Source organism: Bufo bufo, chromosome 3, assembly GCF_905171765.1.
Source record: "Bufo bufo chromosome 3, aBufBuf1.1, whole genome shotgun sequence".
Lineage (NCBI taxonomy): Eukaryota > Metazoa > Chordata > Amphibia > Anura > Bufonidae > Bufo > Bufo bufo.
Genome location: NC_053391.1, coordinates 422,680,798 through 422,702,231, shown reverse-complemented (window position 1 = coordinate 422,702,231; position 21,434 = coordinate 422,680,798). Strand labels below are relative to the sequence as shown.

General features: G+C 48.0%; 1 protein-coding gene across 1 annotated transcript; it reads left to right on the top strand.

The window, feature by feature from the left end:
• The first annotated feature begins 12,074 nt into the window (after nucleotides 1-12,074).
• RPL24 (ribosomal protein L24) lies at nucleotides 12,075-18,431 on the top strand. The gene is made up of 6 exons (XM_040424924.1): nucleotides 12,075-12,143; nucleotides 12,283-12,358; nucleotides 12,700-12,810; nucleotides 14,810-14,946; nucleotides 17,520-17,577; nucleotides 18,302-18,431. Exons 1-6 carry the CDS (start codon nucleotides 12,139-12,141, stop codon nucleotides 18,380-18,382), a joined length of 468 nt encoding a protein of 155 aa, XP_040280858.1. The 5' UTR covers nucleotides 12,075-12,138; the 3' UTR covers nucleotides 18,383-18,431.
• The last annotated feature ends 3,003 nt before the right edge of the window (nucleotides 18,432-21,434 follow it).

Below are 21,434 nucleotides of genomic sequence, written 5' to 3'. Positions count from 1 at the left end.
TTCCTTGGATCAGTGGGGGTTGCAGAATCGGACCCCACTATTCATATAGTTATGCCCTATGGTGTGGAGAGGATAACTTGAAAACCTGTAGAACCCCTTTAAATCCTCCACTACTCCACCACCAGTGTCTCTTTACATAGCAGCAGTGATGCCTGTAAATATGGAATATCATCAATGCCGCCATGTAAACCATACGTGTCAATACTGGAGAATGTGATGCACTGTGCAGAATTTTTCGGGGATAAGTCCAACCCCCTTTGCAGGTCACAACCTTTAACAAAGCCCAAGCAAAGGTTCTAGAGGAGCAACGTGAGCAAAGGGCACAAACAGAGGGTCATAAATGAAGCAGAGACATTAGGGTCACCTGAGGCAGGGTAATAGTGGGGATCCTGGAGCAGGGGTAACTGGAGAAGAGGCAATATTAGCGGTGCATTTAGAGTGGGGGCATTTGGAGCTGGGGCACTTATGGGGGTGCACCTAAAGCAGAGGCATTAGGGACACCTGAGGCAGGGTAGTAGTGGGGATCCTGGAGCAGCTGCAGGGGTATTCTGTGGGCAACTGGATTAGATTCAATATTAGGGGTGCTTTTAGAGTCGGGGCATTGGGGGGGGGGCACCTGGAGCTAGGGCACTTATGGGGGGGGGGCACCTGGAGCTAGGGAACTTATGGGGGTGCACCTAAAGCAGAGGCATTGGGGGGGGGGACCTAGGGCAGAGTCCCCCCAATGCCTCTCTGAACTCTGCAGAGAGCAGCACACATTCATAGATCTGTGTCTGCTATAAACAAATCCCCTATTTCCCCCTTATAGTCTCCTACAGCTCACTACTGTCACACACCTGAGAAATCAGCCCAGCACCGCAGAGGAGTCCTTCTCTCCAGCAGCCAGTTTCCTGACAGCAGGGAGGGCAGGAGGATGGCCAGACATGTTCTCTCGTCCTTCACAGCCAGCAGCCACAGAAGTCTAGAATATATTGCGGGGCCCCCTGTACAATGTACACCAGTAGGAGGCTGCATCACTGTGCGATACTGCCACCTAGTGGTTACAATAATTATCTCCTGAGAAAGGAGAAATAATTACTCCTCCATCTTATCTCGGGCGCAGGAGACTGGGGGCCCACCGAGGAATCCCCCACCTCCCCAGTGGGCCAGTCTGAGCCTCTATCTATCTATCTATCTATCTATCTATCTATCTATCTATCTATCTATCTATCTATCTATCTATCTATCTATCTATCTATCTATCTATCTATCTATCTATCTATCTATGTCTCCCATATCTATCTATCTACTCATATGTACCTATTTTATTTCTATGTAGCTACATAGATACCCCCACTATAATAGATTTAGATTTTTGTATTCCTGACTGAGGATTTTAAATCTGCTTTTTTTTGGTGTTTAGATCAGACTAGTGTTGAGTGAACTTGTGTTTTCAAGCTCGGCATACAAGGTTCAGGTTATCTAAGAATACCGTTACGGATTCCGCCACCATGGACCATAATGGAGTTCTATGACGGCATGCACCACGGAAGCCTATAAGAGACATTCTGTATTGCATCCCGTCATAATAGAAGTCAATGCTGGCCATAGACGAGTGGTTAGGGAGGAGTTACGCATATCATTAAAACCACGATTTTGCTGTTCATGAACATCAGAAGAAAAGAACAAATGTGCCATTCGATTCATGTTTATTTGTGCTACAGCGTTATGTCAGCAGCACAGAAGGTGACATTTTGGTGACAGACTCCCTTTAACCACTTCACATCCGGGCCATTTGCCCCCTTTCTGACCAGGCCTAATTTTGCAAATCTGACATATCTCACTTTATGTGGTAATAACTTTGGAACGCTTTTACTTATCCAAGCCATTCAGAAATTGTTTTCTCGTGACACATTGTACTTCATGCTAGTCATAAATTTGAGTCACTATATTTCACCTTTATTTATGAAAAAATCCCAAAATTTAGAAAAATTTTCAATTTTCAAAATTTCTATTTCTCTGCTTTTAAAACAGAAAGTGATACCTCATAAAATATTTATTACTTAACATTCCCCATATGTCTACTTTATGTTGGCATCATTTTGGAAATGTCATTTAATTTTTTTAGGACGTTACGGCCCCTTGCAGACGAGCGTGTCTGGATAAGGTCCGGATGCGTTGCGGCAAACCCGCGTGAGTAGGTACCCGATTGCAGTCAGTTTTGACTGTGATTGCGTTCCGTTGTTCAGTTTTTATCGCGCGGGTGCAATGTGTTTTGCACGCGCGTGATAAAAAACTGAATGTGGTACCCAGACCTGAACTTCTTCACAGTCCGTGATCCTTACCCCCTTCCTTTGATTCCAGATTTGTTTAGTCAGATTGTCGGTGCCAAGGTGTTCTCTAAATTGGATCTGAGGGGGGCATATAATCTGGTTAGGATCAAGGAGGGGGATGAGTGGAAGACCGCATTTAATACCCCTGAGGGTCATTTTGAAAATCTGGTCATGCCCTTTGGGTTAACCAATGCTCCTGCGGTTTTTTAACACTTTGTCAATGACATCTTTTATCATCTGGTGGGGAGGTTTTTCGTTGTATACCTTGATGACATACTAATTTATTCACCTAATATGGAGACTCATCAGGATCATGTGAGACAGGTGTTACAGATCCTAAGAGAGAATAAGTTGTATGCTAAGATGGAAAAGTGTGTATTTGCTGTACAGGAAGTGCAATTTCTGGGTTACCCGCTCTCATCCTCAGGTTTTCGTATGGATCCCGAGAAGGTCCGTGCCATGTTGGACTGGGATCGACCCAAAAATCTGAAAGCGCTTATGCGGTTTTTGGGGTTTACCAACTACTACCGTAAATGTATCTTGAACTATTCATCGGTGGTTAAACCTTTAACAGACATGACTAGGAAGGGTGCTGATATTTTTATCTGGTCTGATGCGGCATTACAGGCCTTTTCTGCTATGAAAGAATGTTTTGCTTCGGCCCCTATTCTGGTGCAACCAGACGTCTCAGCCATTTATTGTTGAGGTTGACGCGCCTGAGGTAGGGGTAGGAGCAATATTGTCGCAGGGTCCTTCCCCCAGTAAATGGCGCCCATGTGCATTTTTCTCTAAAAAAACTCTCGACTGCTGAAAAGAATTATGATGTGGGGAATAGGGAATTGCTGGCCATTAAGTTGGCGTTCGAGGAATGGCGGCATTGGTTGGAAGGAGCAATTCATCCTATTACGGTAATTACGGATCACAAGAATCTGGCCTACTTGGAGTCGGCTAAGCAACTGAACCCAAGGCAGGCCAGATGGTCATTGTTTTTCACCAGATTTAACTTCATCGTCACTTACCGCCCTGGGGTTAAGAACGTCAAGGCGGATGCTTTGTCACGTAGCTTTCCTGGGGGGGGGGGGTGAGTCTAATGACCCTAGTCCCATTTTATCTGAAGGGGTGGTTATATCCGCTCTTTATCCTGATCTCAAGGCCAGGGTGTTGGAGGCACAGGAGGATGCTCCGGACTCTTGTCCTCAGGGGAAGTTGTTTGTTCCCTCCGAATTACGTCACAAGGTGTTCGAGGAACATCACTGTACGGTGCTTGCTGGGCACCCTGGGAGTAGATCGACTGACGATCTCATCTCTCGTAGATTCTGGTGGCCAGGGTTGCGTAAGTGTATTGAGGACTCCGTGTCAGCCTGTGGTACCTGTGCACGTGCTAAGGTGACACATACTCGGCCTTCCGGATCTCTGCTTCCATTGCCCATTCCGTCCAGACCTTGGACCCATTTGTCCATGGATTTTATCACGGATTTACCGAATTCTTCGGGAAAGACCGTGATTCTGGTGGTTGTCGATCGTTTTAGTAAAATGGCACACTTTATTGCATTACCTAGTCTACCCAATGCTAAAACTCTTGCACAGGTGTTTGTCGACAACATTTTGAAACTACATGGCATTCCCTCTGAAGTGGTGTCCGATAGAGGGACTCAGTTTGTTTCCAGATTCTGGAGAGCGTTCTGTACTCATCTGGGTGTACAATTGTCCTTCTCTTCGGCTTTTCATCCTCAGTCGAACGGACAGACGGAGCGCACTAATCAGAATCTGGAGACTTACTTGAGATGTTTTGTTTTAGAGAATCAGGAAGAGTGGTCTTCATTTTTGTCGTTAGCTGAGTTTGCTATAAATAACTGTAGACAGGAATCCACTGGTAAGTCGCCGTTTTTTGGGGCATATGGGTTCCATCCACAATTTGGTACATTTTCTGGTGCTCATAATTCTGGCATTCCTGAGGAGGAACGATTTTCCTCTTCTTTATCTTCTATTTGGTGGAAAATCCAACATAACCTGGAAAAGATGGGTAACAGCTATAAGCGTGCGGCTGACAGGAAACGTATGAGTGGTCCGGACCTGAGAGTGGGTGATTCTGTGTGGCTGTCTACAAGAAACATTAAACTTAAGGTACCTTCTTGGAGGTTGGGACCAAGATTTATTGGTCCATATAAGATCACTGCCATTGTTAACCTTGTTGCCTTCCGTCTTGAACTTCCTCAGGCATTGAAAATCCATAACGTTTTTCATAAATCGTTGTTAAAGAAATGTGTTGAACCTGTTGAGCCGTCCTCCTTGCCTCCCGCTCCTGTCATGGTGGACGGCAATTTAGAATTTCAGATCAGCAGGATTGTGGACTCCCGAGTTCTCCTGGGATCCCTCCAGTATCTCGTTCATTGGAGAGGGTACGGACCAGAGGAGAGGATGTGGGTTCCAGCGACCGATGTTAATGCTAGTCGCCTGGTGAGAGCATTCCACAGAGCTCATCCTGATAAGGTCGGTCCTGGGTGCCCGGAGGTCACCCGTAGAAGGGGGGTGTACTGTCACACCGGTGACAGGTTTTAGAAGGTCTGAAAGATTATCTGCATATTAGTGATCTGACAGCCTCTTTTGGTTTTGGTTTCACTTTGTCTGTGTGTTGCTTGTATGTCCACACCTCCTGTTCAGGTGTGGATCATGTGGCCTTCACCTCCCCCTATTTAGTCTGACTCTACCCATCACTCCTTGCTCTGGATAGCTTCATTTGGTTTTTGGAAGAGCTGGAGTGTGGTTCTAGTTGAAGTCCTGTTCATCCATCATCCATCGAAGTTAAGTGTTCCGTTTGATGTATTTTGTATTCTCCCCCACCTTTGTTGTTTACTAGGCCTCAGCGAGACGCTGGTTCCTTCACCAGGAAAGGAGCAGGTAGTCTCTGCCCTGTCATTAACATTAGGGCATCCAAGGGCCACCAGGGTTTTCTAGGTTCCTGTGTATGGGCATCTCTACCATCGAGAGGTGCCCATACGGATAGGAGTTAGGGCCAGGAGCAGGGTTTTATAGGTGGTGACCCTTTTTCTTCCCTAGCGGTGAGGCCTAGTGTCTTTTCCCTTCCTTCTTGGTGTCTTTTGGTGTTCTCCCCTACTACATCCGTGACATTGGGTGTCTGGGGTCCACAGCATAGCCGTGTGACCCTAGACCCCCCAGGGGTGCTGCAGCTTGCCCCCCTGCCCCCCCCCCACACACAAATTTTTTGGGGCGCAAGCAGTTTTTTTTTCTTAGCGTCCGGCCACTGTTACCGCATCACACACCCCACCGCTGATCAGCTTCGGATGGCTGATCAGCGAGTTTGAATTTTTTATATATTTTTTTTCACATTTTTTGGTCTTTTTTTTTGTTAGTTTTAGGGCAAAGTCCGCGAACACCCGTGCCCCCACACACAAACGCACACTAAATTAAGATTTACACACACACACACTCCCCTATGGCCTGCCGGATGTTCTCGGCCGAGGAGGCATACGCGCAGCTTGCCTCCGACTCCAAGAGCCCCAGTGAGCGCGAGGATGACCCCACTTTCCTTTTGTCATCCGCGTCCTCCTCCTCATCTAGCGATGATGAGCCCCCAAGGCGGCGGAGACGCTGCCAGGCGGAGCAAGGGGACCGCCATGCTAGGGACCCTGTGGCCGACACTAGTACGAGCCGCTCTAGGGCTCCTACTAGTTTTACAGACCACCAGTTAAGTCCACCAGAGCCCCCTACCGGTGATCTTGCATGGTGTACACCAGAACATTTTGAGCCTGTGATTCCTGATTTTGTTGGCCAAGCAGGAATCCAGATTCCCACAGTGGGCTTCACTGAATATGACTATTTTAGTCTTTTTTTCAGTGACCGCTTTGTGAATCTGATGGTGGAAAAAACAAACCTGTACGCCCAACAGTTCATTGCTCAACACCCGGGCTCCTTTTTGGCTAGGACCGGTGGTTGGACTCCGGTCAGTGCAGCCGAGATGAGGACGTTTTGGGGCCTCGTGCTGCACATGGGCCTAGTCAAAAAACCCAGTGTCAGGCATTACTGGAGTGGGGATGTCCTCTACCAGACCCAACTTTACAGTACGGCCATGACACACTCCCGGTTTGAGGCCATCCGGAAATGCCTGCATTATGCAGATAATGCAGCATATTTCCCCCAAGGTGATCCTATGACCACCTGTACGAAATCAGGCGGGTCATCGATCACTTTGAGGCCTATGTACCTGGAAGGGAGGTTGCGGTTGATGAGTCTCTCATTGCTTTCAAGGGGAGACTTATTTTCCGCCAGTATGTTCCCTCTAAGCGGGCGAGGTATGGCGCGAAGCTGTACAAACTTTGTGAGAGTACCTCAGGGTACACTTACAAGTTTCGTGTGCACGAGGGGCGAGATTCCCGTGTTGAACCCCCAGAATTTCCCCCCACTCTGGGTGTTAGCGGGAAACTTGTGTGGGACCTTATGCACCCACTGCAAGATAAGGGTTACCACCTGTATGTGGATAACTTTTATACTAGTATCCCCTTGTTCCAGTCCCTCGCCGCCAGATCCACGTCCGCTTGTGGGACCGTGCAGAAAAATCAACGCGGCCTCCCTACCCACCCCCTCCAGGTACCTATCCCCAGGGGTGAGACCTGTGCCCTTACCAGTGGAAACCTGTTGCTGGTCAGATATAAGGACAAGAGGGATGTCCTTGTACTGTCCACCATTCACAGTAACGGCATAACCCCTGTCCCTGTGCGAGGTACCGCGGCAACGGTCCTCAAGCCCGATTGTATCGTCGACTACAATCGGTATATGGGAGGAGTTGATCTCTCTGATCAAGTCCTCAAGCCATATAATGCCATGCGCAAAACCCGGGCATGGTACAAAAAAGTTGCAGTCTACTTGGTACAGGTTGCCTTGTACAACTCATTTGTGCTGTCCCGAAGCGCTGGTAACACAGGGAAATTCCTGCAGTTCTATGAGGCAGTCCTCAAGGCCCTGATCTTTTCTGACTGGGAAAGAGCAGGCCGGAGTACCTCGGGAACTGAAGGTGCCCGGATCGTCCCTGGCCAACACTTTCCAGGTGTGGTCCTCCATACTGGAAAGAAGGGACGGACCCAAAAAAGGTGCAAAGTGTGTCACAGTAGGGGGATACGGAATGGCACCACCACTCAGTGTGACACGTGCCCCGATCATCCGGGCCTCTGCATTATTGGTTGCTTCAGGGAGTACCACACTTCCATGGAGTACTAAATTTATAATCCCCTTCCCCAATTTTAATTCCATTTAGCCACTGACAATCAGGAAAAAAAACTATGGTTCTCAGACTTGAGACACTAAAACAAAAACAAAACTTTTTTAAAAATATTATTTTGTTAAACTAAAATAAATAAAAAAAGTAGACATATTAGGTATCGCCACGTCCGTAAGAATCTCCTCTATAAAAATACCCCATGACCTAACCCCTCATATGAACATGGTCAAAAAAATAAAATAAAAACAGTGCAAAAAAAGGTATTTTTTTGTCACCTTACATCACAAAAAGTGTAATTGCATGCGATCGAAAAGTCATATAGCCCCCAAAATAGTGCCAATAAAACCGTCTTCTCATCCCGCAAAAAATGAGCCCCTACCTAAGACAATCGGCTAAAAACTTTAAAAAACCTGACTCTTAGGCCTCTTTCACACTGGCGTGTGCGCCCCATTGCGGACCTCATTTGCGGATCCGCAATACACGGGTGCCGTTCCGTGGGCATTCCACATCACGGATGCGGACCCATTCACTTGAATGGGTCCGCAAATCCGGAGATGCGGAATGGTGCGGAACAAAACCACGGAATGGAACCCTACGGAAGCAAAACGGAACGTACTTCCGTTCCGCAAAAAGATAGAACATGTCCTATCTTTTTGCAGAACGGCCGGATCGCGGACCCATTCAAGTGAATGGGTCCGCGATCCACTGCGGCTGTCCCACGGACTGTGCTCGTGTATTGCGGCCCGCATTTTGCCAATAAAACCGTCATCTCATCCCGCAAAAATCATACCCTACCCAAGGTAATCGCCCAAAAACTGAAAAAATTTGGACTCTCAGACTATGGAAACACTAAAATATGATTTTTTTTGTTTCAAAAAAGAAATCATTGTGTAAAACTTAAATAAATGAAAAAAAGTATACATATTAGGTATCGCCGCATCCGTGACAACCTGGTCTATAAAAATATCACATGATCTAACCTGTCAGATGAATGTTGTAAATAACAAAAATTAAAAACGGTGCCAAAACAGCTATTTCTTGTTGCCTTGCCTCACAAAAAGTGTAATATAAAGCAACCAAAAATCATATGTACCCTAAACTAGTACCAACAAAACTGCCACCCTATCCCGTAGTTTCTAAAATGGGGTCACTTTTTTGGAGTTTCTACTCTAGGGTTGCATCAGGGGGGCTTCAAATGGGACATGGTGTCAAAAGAAACAGTCCAGCAAAACCTGCCTTCCAAAAACCGTATGGCATTCCTTTCCTTCTTTCCGTGTGCCCGTACAGCAGTTTACGACCACATATGGGGTGTTTCTGTAAACTACAGAATCAGGGTCATAAATATTGAGTTTTGTTTGGCTGTTAACCCTTGCTTTGTTACTGGGAAAAATTGATTAAAATGGAGAATTTGCCCAAAAAAATGTAATTCTGAAATTTCATCTCCATTTGCCAATAACTCTTGTGGAACACCTAAAGGGTTAACGACGTTTGTAAAATCAGTTTTGAATACCTTGAGGGGTGTAGTTTCTTAGATGGGATCGCTTTTATGGAGTTTCTACTCTAGAGGTGCATCAGGGGGGCTTCAAATGGGACATGGTGTAAAAAAAAACAGTCCAGCAAAACCTGCCTTCCAAAAACCGTATGGCATTCCTTTCCTTCTGCGCCCTGCCATGTGGGGTGTTTCTTTCCTTCTGCGCCACACATATGGGGTGTTTCTGTAAACTACAGAATCAGGGCCATAAATATTGAGTTTGGTTTGGCTGTTAACCCTTGCTTTGTAACTGGAAAAAAATTATTAAAATGGAAAATCTGCCAAAAAAGTGAAATTTTTAAATTGTATCTCCATTTTCCATTAATTCTTGTGGAACACCTAAAGGGTTAACGACGTTTGTAAAATAAGTTTTTAATACCTTGAGGGGTGTAGTTTATAGAATGGGGCCATTTTTGGGTGGTTTCTATTATGTAAGCCTCGCAAAGTGACTTCAGACCTGAACTGGTCCCTAAAAATTGGGTTTTTGAAAATTTCTGAAAAATTTCAAGATTTGCTTCTAAACTTCTAAGCCTTGTAACATCCCCAAAAAATAAAATATCATTCCCAAAATGATCCAAACATGAAGTAGGACATGGACGAGAACAGTGGCGTAACTAGAGTGTTATGGGCCCCAGTGCAAACTTTGGATCGGGGCCCCCCCCCCCCCCCTTTTTACAAAGAAGCGGCAGATTTTCTTACGAAGGGCTCTTTCCCTTGTGGTTAGTCCGCTGCGTGAATGAGGGCCAAGCTCCATTCCGGACAGCAGAGACACGGAGCAGTAACATAATTGATAATGCTCCGTGCCTCTCTGTGACCTTTTTACTACAAAATCACAGTGAGATAAAGTTGTCACTGTGAGTTTGTAGCAAAACGATCATAGAGAGGCACAGAGCATTATCAATTATGTTACTGCTCCGTGTCTCTGCTGTCCGGAGCGGGGCTTGGCACTCTTTCACACAGCGGATTAGCCACACGGGATCCGCTCGTGTTAAAGAGCCCTAAGCCCAATGCATGGCTACACTAACCCAGTCCTAATAAAATCTGGTCCTACCTCATCCAGGGTGTCGCTGGCTTCGGCGTGATATCCACTGGATCCAGAACAAGGTCCCTGTGGTGATAGAGAAAAAAATGAATAATCACATAAGGAAGGGATGGTGACTGCCCCTATGAAATCACCAGCAGGGGGCGCTGTGCTGGCCTGGTAGACTGAGCTATGCCAATGTATAGCAGGGTAATTTAGGACATTTCCCCTAAGTTCTACCACACAGTACTAATGCCCACCTTGTGGCCTTTCACAGTAATTAAGCCCACCTTTGTTCCTGTCACAGTAGTTATGCCCAGATATGTGCCCCCTAACAGTAGATATGCCAAATATGTGCCCCCTAACAGTAGTTATGCCAAATATGTGCCCCCTCACGGTATTTATGCCAGATATGTGCCCCCTTCACAGTAGTTATGCCCAGATATGTGCCCCCTTCACAGTGGATATGCCCAGATATGTGCCCCTCACAGTGGATATGCCCAGATATGTGCCCCTCACAGTGGATATAGCAAGATATGTGCCCCTCACAGTAGTACTGGCCAGATATGTTCCCCCTCACAGTAGTTATGACCAGATATGTGCCCCCTCACAGTAGTTATGCCAGATTATTTGCCCCTCACAGTAATGACCAGATACGTGCCCCCCTACAGTGGTTATGCTAGATTATGTGCCCCTCACATTAGATATGCCCACATATGTACCCCTCACAGTGGTTATGCCAGATTATGTGCCCCCCCTCACAGTAGTTGATATATGTGCCCCCTCATAGTAATGCCTTTATATGTGCCCCCCTCACAGTAGTTATGACAGATTAGGTGCCCCCTCAGTAGAGATGCACACTTTTGTGCCCCCCCTTCCCCTTTGCCCCCAGTCTGCAAAAAAAAAAAAAAAACATACTTACCCTCTTCCCTGATGTTTCACTGCCACACTCACATCGCGCTGCTGGCTGTACTGAAGGCAGTTTCCCGGGCCTTCAGAGCTCCTCCCACAGCCAGCAGCGCGATGTGCGGCAAGCAGAGGGAGCGCTAGAGCTCCTGCTTCACTGATGATCTGGAGACAGCCCGGCAGTGACAAGAACTGCCGGGCCGAGTGTATATGAGTGAGTGCGCGCGTCCCCCCTCTTCCTCCTCCCCCTCTCTGCGCAAACCTCCCCCACCTTGCCTCATAATATTAAACGTGTAATGGAGCGCCCTGACGGGGCTGGCATTGTCACTGTACTTCATGCCGGGCCCCGTCACAGCTCTTCATTACATGTTAGTACAGCGGGCCCCCTCCCCCCGTCGGGCCCGGTCGCAGTCGCACCCCCTGCGACCGCGATCGTTACGCCCCTGGACGAGAATAAGACATGTTCTATCATTTATTTTTTTTGCGAGGCCGCAGAACGGACCTTTAGATATGGACAACACACGGTGTGTCGTCAGCATCCTTGTGGAAATTAATGGGTGGAGGCAGAATGAAAATGCGGTCATATGAATGCCCCTAAGGCCTCATGCACACGACTGTATGTATTTTGCGGTCCGCAAAAAATGGATGACGTTCGTGTGCATTCCAGAATGGAGCAGCTGGCCCCTAATAGAACAGTACTATCCTTGTCTGTAATGCGGACAATAATAGGACATGTTTTACTTTTTTGCGGAACGGAAATACGGAAATACGGAAACGGAATGCACACTTTTTTTGCGGACCCATTGAAGTAAATGATTCCATATACGGTCTGCAAAAAAAACCTTAACGGACACAGAAAGAAAATCCGTTTGTGTGCAGGTGCCCTAAATCTGATTTGGTTGTCAGGATATCTCAGTGTAATGTACCAGCTGTCTATGGAGCCATGTGCGGCTGGCAGGACATTATAGGGGCCAGCTATGCCCACAACCACCCTAATGAACAGTGCCAGGACCGCATCCCGCGTCCAGACCCGGCAGTGAAGGTGTTACAGCGGCGCCACGCCCCCTGCCGGCGTCACTATATAAAGCCTATTACCCACAATCCTCTCTTTCTCTTCGCCATCTTAGCCGGCGCCATGAAGTAAGGCCGAGTTCTGTGAAGCGTCTTGTGTGAATCCGCCGCCATCCTGCGCCCCGCGCCCGGCCTGCTCTTCGCCGCTATGGGGGGCAGCCGGCGCCGGGCCCGCACTCGCTGACCGCTCTTCATTTTGTGTTCGCAGGGTCGAGCTGTGCAGCTTCAGCGGCTACAAGATCTACCCGGGGCACGGGCGGCGGTACGCCAGGACTGACGGGAAGGTATGGCGCAGGCCGCGGTGTTCGATGTAGCAGAGCTGACTAGGCTACATGCTTCCGGGTGTCCAGGCCCCGTGTTGTCTGGGCTCTGTTCACACTTGCATCACTTCTGTCTGATCCTGTCATGACGGAAGCCAGTGACAGGAATGTGGCTGCCCTATTTCTCCTTCTGACTGGCGCCTGTAACACAAATGTGAGCAGAGCCTTCTCCACCCGGAAGGCCTCGGCATGTCTCTGAGCAGAGCCTTCTCCACCCGGAAGGCCTCGGCATGTCTCTGAGCAGGGCCTACCCCATCCTTGACGGCTCTGCTACATCTGCGTGACGGAGCTTTCTGTTCTTACAGGTGTTCCAGTTCCTCAATGCGAAATGCGAGTCTGCCTTCCTTTCCAAGAGGAACCCTCGTCAGATCAACTGGACGGTCCTGTACAGGAGGAAGCACAAGAAGGGGCAGTCGGTATGTATGGTGTAGTGAGGGGGAGCCACTGATACCTCCTCCTATTCTCCTCTGCAGTTGTGGACTAGTATAGGACATGCTCTCTATTTTGCAGGGCTGTGGTACAGTTTGCACCCCCCCCCCATTGAAATGAATGGGTCCGTATGCGTTACGCAAAAGAATATACAGTCATGTGAATGAGCCTTTACTTGGGCAGTAGTCTGAGCAATGGCGCAGACACCATCATGGGCACCATACTGCTCCTGAATCTGACCGGGTCGGTTTGCGCTTCTCTAGTGGATTCTGTGTACAGTAGCAGGAAGGTCCGGCCTGTTGTCTTCTCTGTAGACCTCTTGTAGGCCACTATGAGCCTTGAGCTCTGGTTACTTGCCCTTTATGGAGTCTTCCCAGGCATAGTATCGGACATGCTGGGCTTTAAGATGCCGGATTCTTTGGTTGTGTTTTGGAGTTGGCTCCTCAGGAGATGCTTATGATGTATACGGATGGGCTATGCTGGTGGTGTCCTCCCTCTGTAGCAGATCTTCCTGCAGGCTGTGTAACAATGTGTCATTTGGGTTCTCGGATGTACACAACGTAAAGCATTGTCTTCCATAGTTCAGATTTCTGGTGCAGAACTACAACTTCCAGCATATGTGAAGCCCGTTTTTGGCAGTTCAGAATCTAAAAGGATCATAGACATGTTTAGGTTCAGCCAACAGTTTAATGTGTATGGGGAGCTCCAGACAATCCCCCCCCCCGACCTTTTTATGAGGGTCGGGTGACATAAAAATATTCAATTTCCTCTTGTCCTCTCAGGATATAAGCTGCCACTAGAACTATGCTGCCAGCCAATTCTCTCCATTAAATGCCACCATTCGGTTCGTTTCTATGGGACTGCTGGAAATGGGCAAGCACCGGTTTGGCTGTTTCCTTCAGCCCCATAGAAGTCGATGGAGCTGTGGCCGTGCTTGCGTGGTGCACCTCCCATTCATTTTAATGGGACTTCCGAAAATAGCTGAGCATGCCGGCCGGTTATATTGTAATTCAGAAGCATCTTTTAGCTGTATTGTATTCCTGTTAGGCCTCATGCATATGACCGTTGTTTTGATCCACATCCGATCCAGTTTTTTGCAGGCTTGGATGCGGACCCATTCACTTCAATGGGGCTGCAAAAGATGCGGACAGCACTCCGTGTGCTGTCCGCATCCCTTGCTCCGTTCTGTGGTCCGCAAAAAAAAATATAACCTGTCCTATTCGTTTTTGCAGACAAAAATAGGCAGTTATATCAATGGCTGTCTGTGCCATTCTGCAAATTGCTGAACGCACACAGACCATCTGTGTTTTGCGGATCTGCAATTTGCGGACCACAAAACTCACAACGGTCGTGTGCATGAGGCCTTGGGGTACTTTCACACATGCAGAGGATTCCAGCAGGCAGTTCCGTCGGCAAAACTGCCTGCCGGATACGGCAATCCGGATGCAAACTGATGGCATTTGTCAGACAGATCCGGATGTGGATCCGTCTGACAAATGCATTGAAATACTGGGTCCGTCTCTCTGGTGTCACCTGGAAAAACGCATCTGGTATTTATTTACTTGCAGGTTTAAAGGTCTGCGCAGACCGGAAAGGCGGATCAGTTTTGCTGGAACACTTAATGCTGGATCCGGCACTAATACATTTCAATGGAAATGAATGCTGTATTCGGCAAGTGATCAGTATTTTTGGCCGGAGAGAACTGCAGCATGCTGCGGTATTTTCTCAGGCCAAAAAAACGTAAGGGGGACTTAACTGATGCATCCTGAACGGATTGCTCTCCATTCAGAATGCATTAGGATAAAACTGATCCAGTATTGAGCTCCTAGGACGGAACTCAATACCAGAAAACAAACGCTGGTATGAAAGTGCCCTTGGAAGTTTATGAATAAAGGTCTGACTGACTGGGTTTTGCCTTGAGATTTTTTTGTGCCATTGGTTCAGAAGGTGGCTAATATTTCATATTTGGTGATTGTTCCCTTTTAGGAAGAAATCCAGAAGAAGCGTTCCCGTCGTGCTGTAAAGTTCCAGAGGGCTATCACTGGTGCCTCTCTGGCTGAAATTATGGCCAAGAGAAACCAGAAGCCTGAAGTGCGAAAGGCTCAGCGGGAACAGGCAATCAGGTGAGTGAGATACGGCCCAGGAAGAACTAGATGAAGATGCTTCCCCTGTACGAGAAGGAATGGTGTAACATGCTGTGCTTTTTTTTGTAAGTGGTTTGGCAGGCCACAAGTGATATTTGTATTCGCCATGGAGTTACAATGCTGGAGCATCCCTTTGCAGAACGGACATTGTGCGATTAGTGCCGACACTAGATCACAAAAGTCCCATTGCAGAGTTTGTTTATGGAAAGTAAAACTAGAGCCAAGCTGACAGATTCTCTTTAATATGGTCTGTCTTTAAGGGTGGTTTGTATCTTACACAATGTCTCAGGATCTATAATGTACGATGGGTGGTGTCCCATTAAAACTCAACCGTCCATAAATCCTATAGACTTCATGACCACCTAACATTCTGTGCTGACAGCGGCGGCTGCTTTATTCCTGTCATGTAGACCTTCTTTCCTCTTCTCCTCCATTTGACCCAGACCTCCATGACAATTCTTTCAGCTTCATCTCGTCTCTACAGAGTTTTTACAAACACGTTAGATTTTTCCATTAACCACCGCCCCATATCATGGTGGTGTCCCAACAATGTCATCCTGCTTCCATTCCCAATACTGTGCCCGTGGTGGTCCCCAATGCCCCAGGTACTATGCTGCTGAAAGTGACCCCACTAGAAATTTCACTATAGTGTCTACAGCCATTATAAATTCCACCTAGAGTGCCCCCAGTAATAATAATAAAACCTTAGATTAACCCCCCCCCACTGCCCTCTTAGTAATTTTCCCCCACATTGCCCGCACAGTAGTAACTTCCACCCACATAGTAATTACTCCCCCCACTGTGCCCACAGTAGAAATATGCTCCACAGTAGTAATTCCCCAAAGCCCCCCCCCCCCCATACTGTCCTCTAGGGCCCCCCTATGGCCAGTAATGTTGACACTTAAAAAAAAAAAAGCTAAAATCTCCCCTGTGTCCTTTCGCTGGTGCTCACTAGCTGCTGGTACGGCCCAGGATGGTGCGACGCAGACGCGCACACCTCATTGCTGTGCGTCCTGGCACAGGTGGGCGTGATGTCATCACGTGTGCCTGCGCTGGGATTTCATTACCAAATAGACTTCAGGCCTGTAGCGTAGGTGATCAGTGGCGGGGCAAGAAATCTTTGGCTCCCATGCCCCGCTGCAATGTTCAGCTACAGTGCGGCAGCCCTGTTGCAAATGGCAACAAGGCTAAAAAGGCTATGGTCGCCATCTGGAGCGCTGGTTAGGATCTTGTAGGTATGAATTACTTTATTAAATTTAAAGGGAGTGTCTGCAGTTTTCATCAGGCTAAACTGCTGATGGCACTGGGAAAGCAATCTAAATATCTGTATCGGAGCTTTTCTCACAGGAGTAGTGACTGAGCTTTTATTCTGCCAGCACTGCTCCTGTAGGTCTTCAGGAGGAGGTGCTGAACTGTGAAGTGCTCTATATTGAGGTTCTTTACAGCCCCTTCCCTCTGCTGAGTGACAGCCTTGGCATCCATCTAGGAGACCACTACAGCTGTCACTCAGGAGGGGCTGTGAAGTCATTCAATGTGGAGCACTTTACAGTGAATCTAGTGCACTGAATCTAGTCATTCAATGTGGAGCAGGGGCTTTCCAGGCTTAATATCGATGAACTATCAAAATGTGCATCTTGTCACCACTTCTGATAATAGTGCTACAACATAAAGCTGTCAGCAGTTTAGCATGGTCACAACTGCTGACAGTCCATTTAAAAACCTCAACTGTCATAAATCTTGTAACTTACAAGCGGTTATTGTATAGATGGCCTTTACATCTTTGCTTCCATAGCCGTGCCAAGGGTTTGGAATGGTGGATTTCAACTTCTGCAGTCCCTATAAAAAGTATCAGCAGATGGTGCTTGAGTACTGTGCGCACAGTGGTGCCACTAAAACATTTAGGACCGCCGCTTGGAGTGCTTGGCTGGTGGTGGCACATGCTTCTGTGATTCTGCAGCCATCACATGTTGGTCGTGGATGACATGACCTCTTTAAGATCCTATTCGTGCTGTAGAAACCGCCACTGCAGTTTAAGATACGTTTTCAGTTTTCTTCACTGGGAAATTCCCAGGCCAGAAAATTCTGTGAAAACACTTTTTTGTCTGTAGGAACTGGAATGTTTTCAGCAGCTGATTGGCGCATACGTTGGTCCTTAAAGGGGCTGTGGCAAGTCTTCAATTTATCCCACAGATGGGGGATAAGTATCTGACCAGTGGGTTTTACATTGTGGCATCATGTTCCCGTTCTCCACCTGAATGGAGTGGCACTTTGTGCTTGTTCCCTGCCACTATTCATTCTCTACGGCACTGCACGATATAGCGGAGTACGGCGCCTGCTTATTTTCGGCAGTCCATAGAGGATGAGTGATCGGTGGAGGTTCCAGTGGCCAGACTTCTTCCAATCTTGTATGTATTCCCCATCCTGTGGTTATAGCTAATAACCTGGCACAGCCCCTTGAAGGTATTCCTGTCAATTAAGGCTTTAACCCCTGCATCTTCACTAGTTCTACATAGTGTTCAGGATTGAACTGACTGACTGCTTCTATTTTTCAGGGCTGCGAAAGAGGCAAAAAAGGCTAAGCAGGCTACCAAAAAGGTTGTTCCTGCCAAGGTAAGTGATGTATAGAGTGTAAGCTGTATGCAGGAATGAATGGGTATGTGGGCAGGTCATGGAGCAGACAGTGAATTAGCTGCATGGTCTGGGGTCTACGAAAAGTGACTTGAATCAATAAACGGTAGGTGACTGCACCCTCCGCACAACATAACTCCTTGAGACTGTCACCTTATTGAATACAGGAATGAAGCCTACACCATCCATGTTCTAGTGTCAGATATGCCAGAGGTGTAGAATTTGCTCCATACCTTGCACTATGTTTGCACACGTGCCTAAGAATGGAGAATTGGATGGAGACTAAATCACTTTAGGGGTATTTCCATTACTGCCATTGGTGGCAGTGACCAGCATACCAGTCATTTAAGGTAACTGAGGTTATAGAAATGGCCAATGGGGCTGTGCGACAAGGTTGTCATGGCTCAGAATTATGGGAATAGTGTAGCTGGCTCTGCTACAGTATACATAGCACAGTTCCCTTCTGTGGGAATTCTGGAGTTGGTGTGGCACAGCTTCCTTGGCTGTTTCCATAACCCTGACCACTTCTGGCCTCTGGAAGTCATTACCAGTATCTGCTGGTTTCAGGCAGGTAATGTTCCTCAGTGTAATCCCTCCCTGGTGCATACAAATGAAGATCTGCGTGTGAGCAGTAGCTATGAACAATAGAACACGAAATATACACATGAGTCCATTCGGTTTATTAAAATTGTTTCTTTGCTTTTAGGCCGCGTCAAAGTCTTCACACAAGCAGAAGATTGCCAAGCCTGTGAAGATGCAGGCTCCCCGTGTTGGTGGGAAACGCTAAGCATTGTTTTACACGTGACCTGCTAATAAATTAGTTTTGAAAAATCTAAGACTTGATGTGTATTTGGCTTGCTATCTTAGCAGACACTTTGTAATGTTCCCTTTTATGTGGTATCTTGAGTTATTTGGCCTTCCACCCTTTGATCCATACCCCCAGTTGTGCACAGCAGGGCACGCTATATTTTTATTTTAAAAATGGCTGCACAGCACTATACTTTTATGGGCCTTGGTGGTACTTACAGAAAATTGGTACAAAGGTGTATGTTGCACTCCGGCTCTTGATTTGTAGAGCTCAATGTTTTTCTAGTATTTTTATCTTACAGGGTGGATGTCCCCATTGTAGGGGAATCCCTAGAAGAACAGAACCCATACCCATTATGGGTAGCCAGTTCAGGCTTCATTTAAGGACCCCAGGGATACCTTACTATATTCCTTGCTAGAATATGCCCTTACTGTTGTGTACTAGTAGTTAAAAATTAGACATCCCACTGATAAAGTAGCCTTAAATTAGAGCATTTGAGATGCACTCTGGAGCTCCAAATCAATGTACCCCCCAGGGGTTGATATCTACGCGTGGCTGAGAGACTAGATGCTGACGCATAGATGGTCAATGCAATCTAACTTTTATTACATGGGGTAAGCGTATATAAATCTTCAGAAGAGGCATAAAACATTGTTTTATTGGTCAAAAAGGAAGAGATAAGAGAGGAGATAACACCCTGGCATCTGCGCACTACTTTGGAATGTGAACTAATGTAAACATCTGGTTACCGTCGCCATTTTGTAATGGCTTCTATTCTAACAATAATACTGCATACGTCATATGTGACACTTCAAAGAGGTGCTTCTCTATAGGCAGTGAATAAGATATACATATCATCGAGCCATATGATTGGCTTATGCACTCCTTCACACTCTATATACCGTATTTTTTGCTTTATAAGACGCACCTTCCCCCCCCCCCCCAAAAGTGGGGGGGAAATGGCCGTGCGTCTTATAAAGCGAATAATTTGCTGGCCACTATGCTGCACAGCGCGGCCAACGAAGTATCAGTGACCGTGTGGAGGGAGGAGGCGGGGACCGGTGCAGTGACTCTACTCTAATATACCGGGCCCCACAACTGTTAAACATTCAATCTGATAGTATATGCTCTGTATGGGCGGCTCTTACTATAGTACCGTAAGTATAGCGCAGACCGGCATCTGCCTCGGTCATGCGCTGCTTGCCGCACCTCCTTCCTCATGCGCCGCCTGCCCCAGCTCCCTCTGTCATGCGCCGCCTGCCTGTTCATTCATAAAGTGAGATGAGCTGGAGCAGGCGGCGCATGAAAGAGGGAGCTGGAGCAGGCGGCGCATGAAAGAGGGAGCTGGAGCAGGCGGCGCATGACAGAGGGAGCTGGAGCAGGCGGCGCATGACAGAGGGAGCTGGAGCAGGCGGCGCATGACAGAGGGAGCTGGAGCAGGCGGCGCATGACAGAGGGAGCGGGAGCAGGCGGCGCATGACAGAGGGAGCTGGAGCAGGCGGCGCATGACAGAGGGAGCTGGAGCAGGCGGCGCATGACAGAGGGAGCTGGAGCAGGCGGCGCATGACAGAGGGAGCTGGAGCAGGCGGCGCATGACAGAGGGAGCTGGAGCAGGCGGCGCATGACAGAGGGAGCTGGAGCAGGCGGCGCATGACAGAGGGAGCTGGAGCAGGCGGCGCATGACAGAGGGAGCTGGAGCAGGCGGCGCATGACAGAGGGAGCTGGAGCAGGCGGCGCATGACAGAGGGAGCTGGAGCAGGCGGCGCATGACAGAGGGAGCTGGAGCAGGCGGCGCATGACAGAGGGAGCTGGAGCAGGCGGCGCATGACAGAGGGAGCTGGAGCAGGCGGCGCATGACAGAGGGAGCTGGAGCAGGCGGCGCATGACAGAGGGAGCTGGAGCAGGCGGCGCATGACAGAGGGAGCTGGAGCAGGCGGCGCATGACAGAGGGAGCTGGAGCAGGCGGCGCATGACCGATGGAGAGGCCGGTCTGCGCTATACTTACGGTACTATAGTATATGCTCTGTATGGGCGGCTCTTACTATCAGATGGAATGTTTAACAGTTGCGGGGCCCGGTGTATTAGAGTAGAGTCACTACACCGGGCTCCTCCCTCCACACTGATGCATCTAATGGGGGATCTGGATGACGTGAGTGTCCTCCACAGATCCCCCCCCCATAAGTGTCCTCCACAGATCCCCCCCCCATAAGTGTCCTCCACAGATCCCCCCCCCACATAACAGTGTCCTCCACAGATCCCCCCCCCCCATAACAGTGTCCTCCACAGATCCCCCCCCCCCATAACAGTGTCCTCCACAGATCCCCCCCCCCATAACAGTGTCCTCCACAGATCCCCCCCCCCCATAACAGTGTCCTCCACAGATCCCCCCCCCCCATAACAGTGTCCTCCACAGATCCCCCCCCCTTAACAGTGTCATCCACAGATCCCCCCCCCCCATAACAGTGTCATCCACAGATCCCCCCCCCCCCATAAGTGTCATCCACAGACCACCATTAGTTCAAAAGCTACCAAAAGCACACCTTTTGGTTCAAAATATTTTTTTCTTATTTTCCTCCTTAAAAACCTAGGTGCGTCTTATAAAGCGAAAAATACGGTACCTCCCTTGTTGGGACACCTGTACAAGGATGAGAAACCAGACGCTGCCCACAGCACAGCTCTTAGCCCCCGCCCCCCCCCCCCCCCCCTTCAGTCTTGAAACAAAGAGGTGGGTGGGCACTTGGAGAAGAAAATTAACTCATTACAGTCCTAGAGATACAAAATATAGAATAAAATTCACTCATGTTTAACACCACCATGGTATTAACCCTTTAACTACCGAGCCACTTTACCTTAAATCCCAGGCCGATTTTTGCAAATCTGACGTCTCTATGTGGTAATAACTTTGGAACACTTTTACTTATCCAAGCCATTCAGAGATTTTTTTTCTTGTGACACATTGTACTTCATGACGGTGGTAAATTTGAGTCAATATTTTTCCTTTATTTCTAAAAAAAAAAAAAAAAACAATTTT

Excerpts from the sequence above, each read along its gene's own strand:
- RPL24 (XM_040424924.1), top strand. Across the intron at positions 12,811-14,809 it reads AGCACAAGAAGGGGCAGTCG|GAAGAAATCCAGAAGAAGCG; the intron begins GTATGTATGGTG and ends GTTCCCTTTTAG. Across the intron at positions 14,947-17,519 it reads CAGCGGGAACAGGCAATCAG|GGCTGCGAAAGAGGCAAAAA; the intron begins GTGAGTGAGATA and ends TCTATTTTTCAG.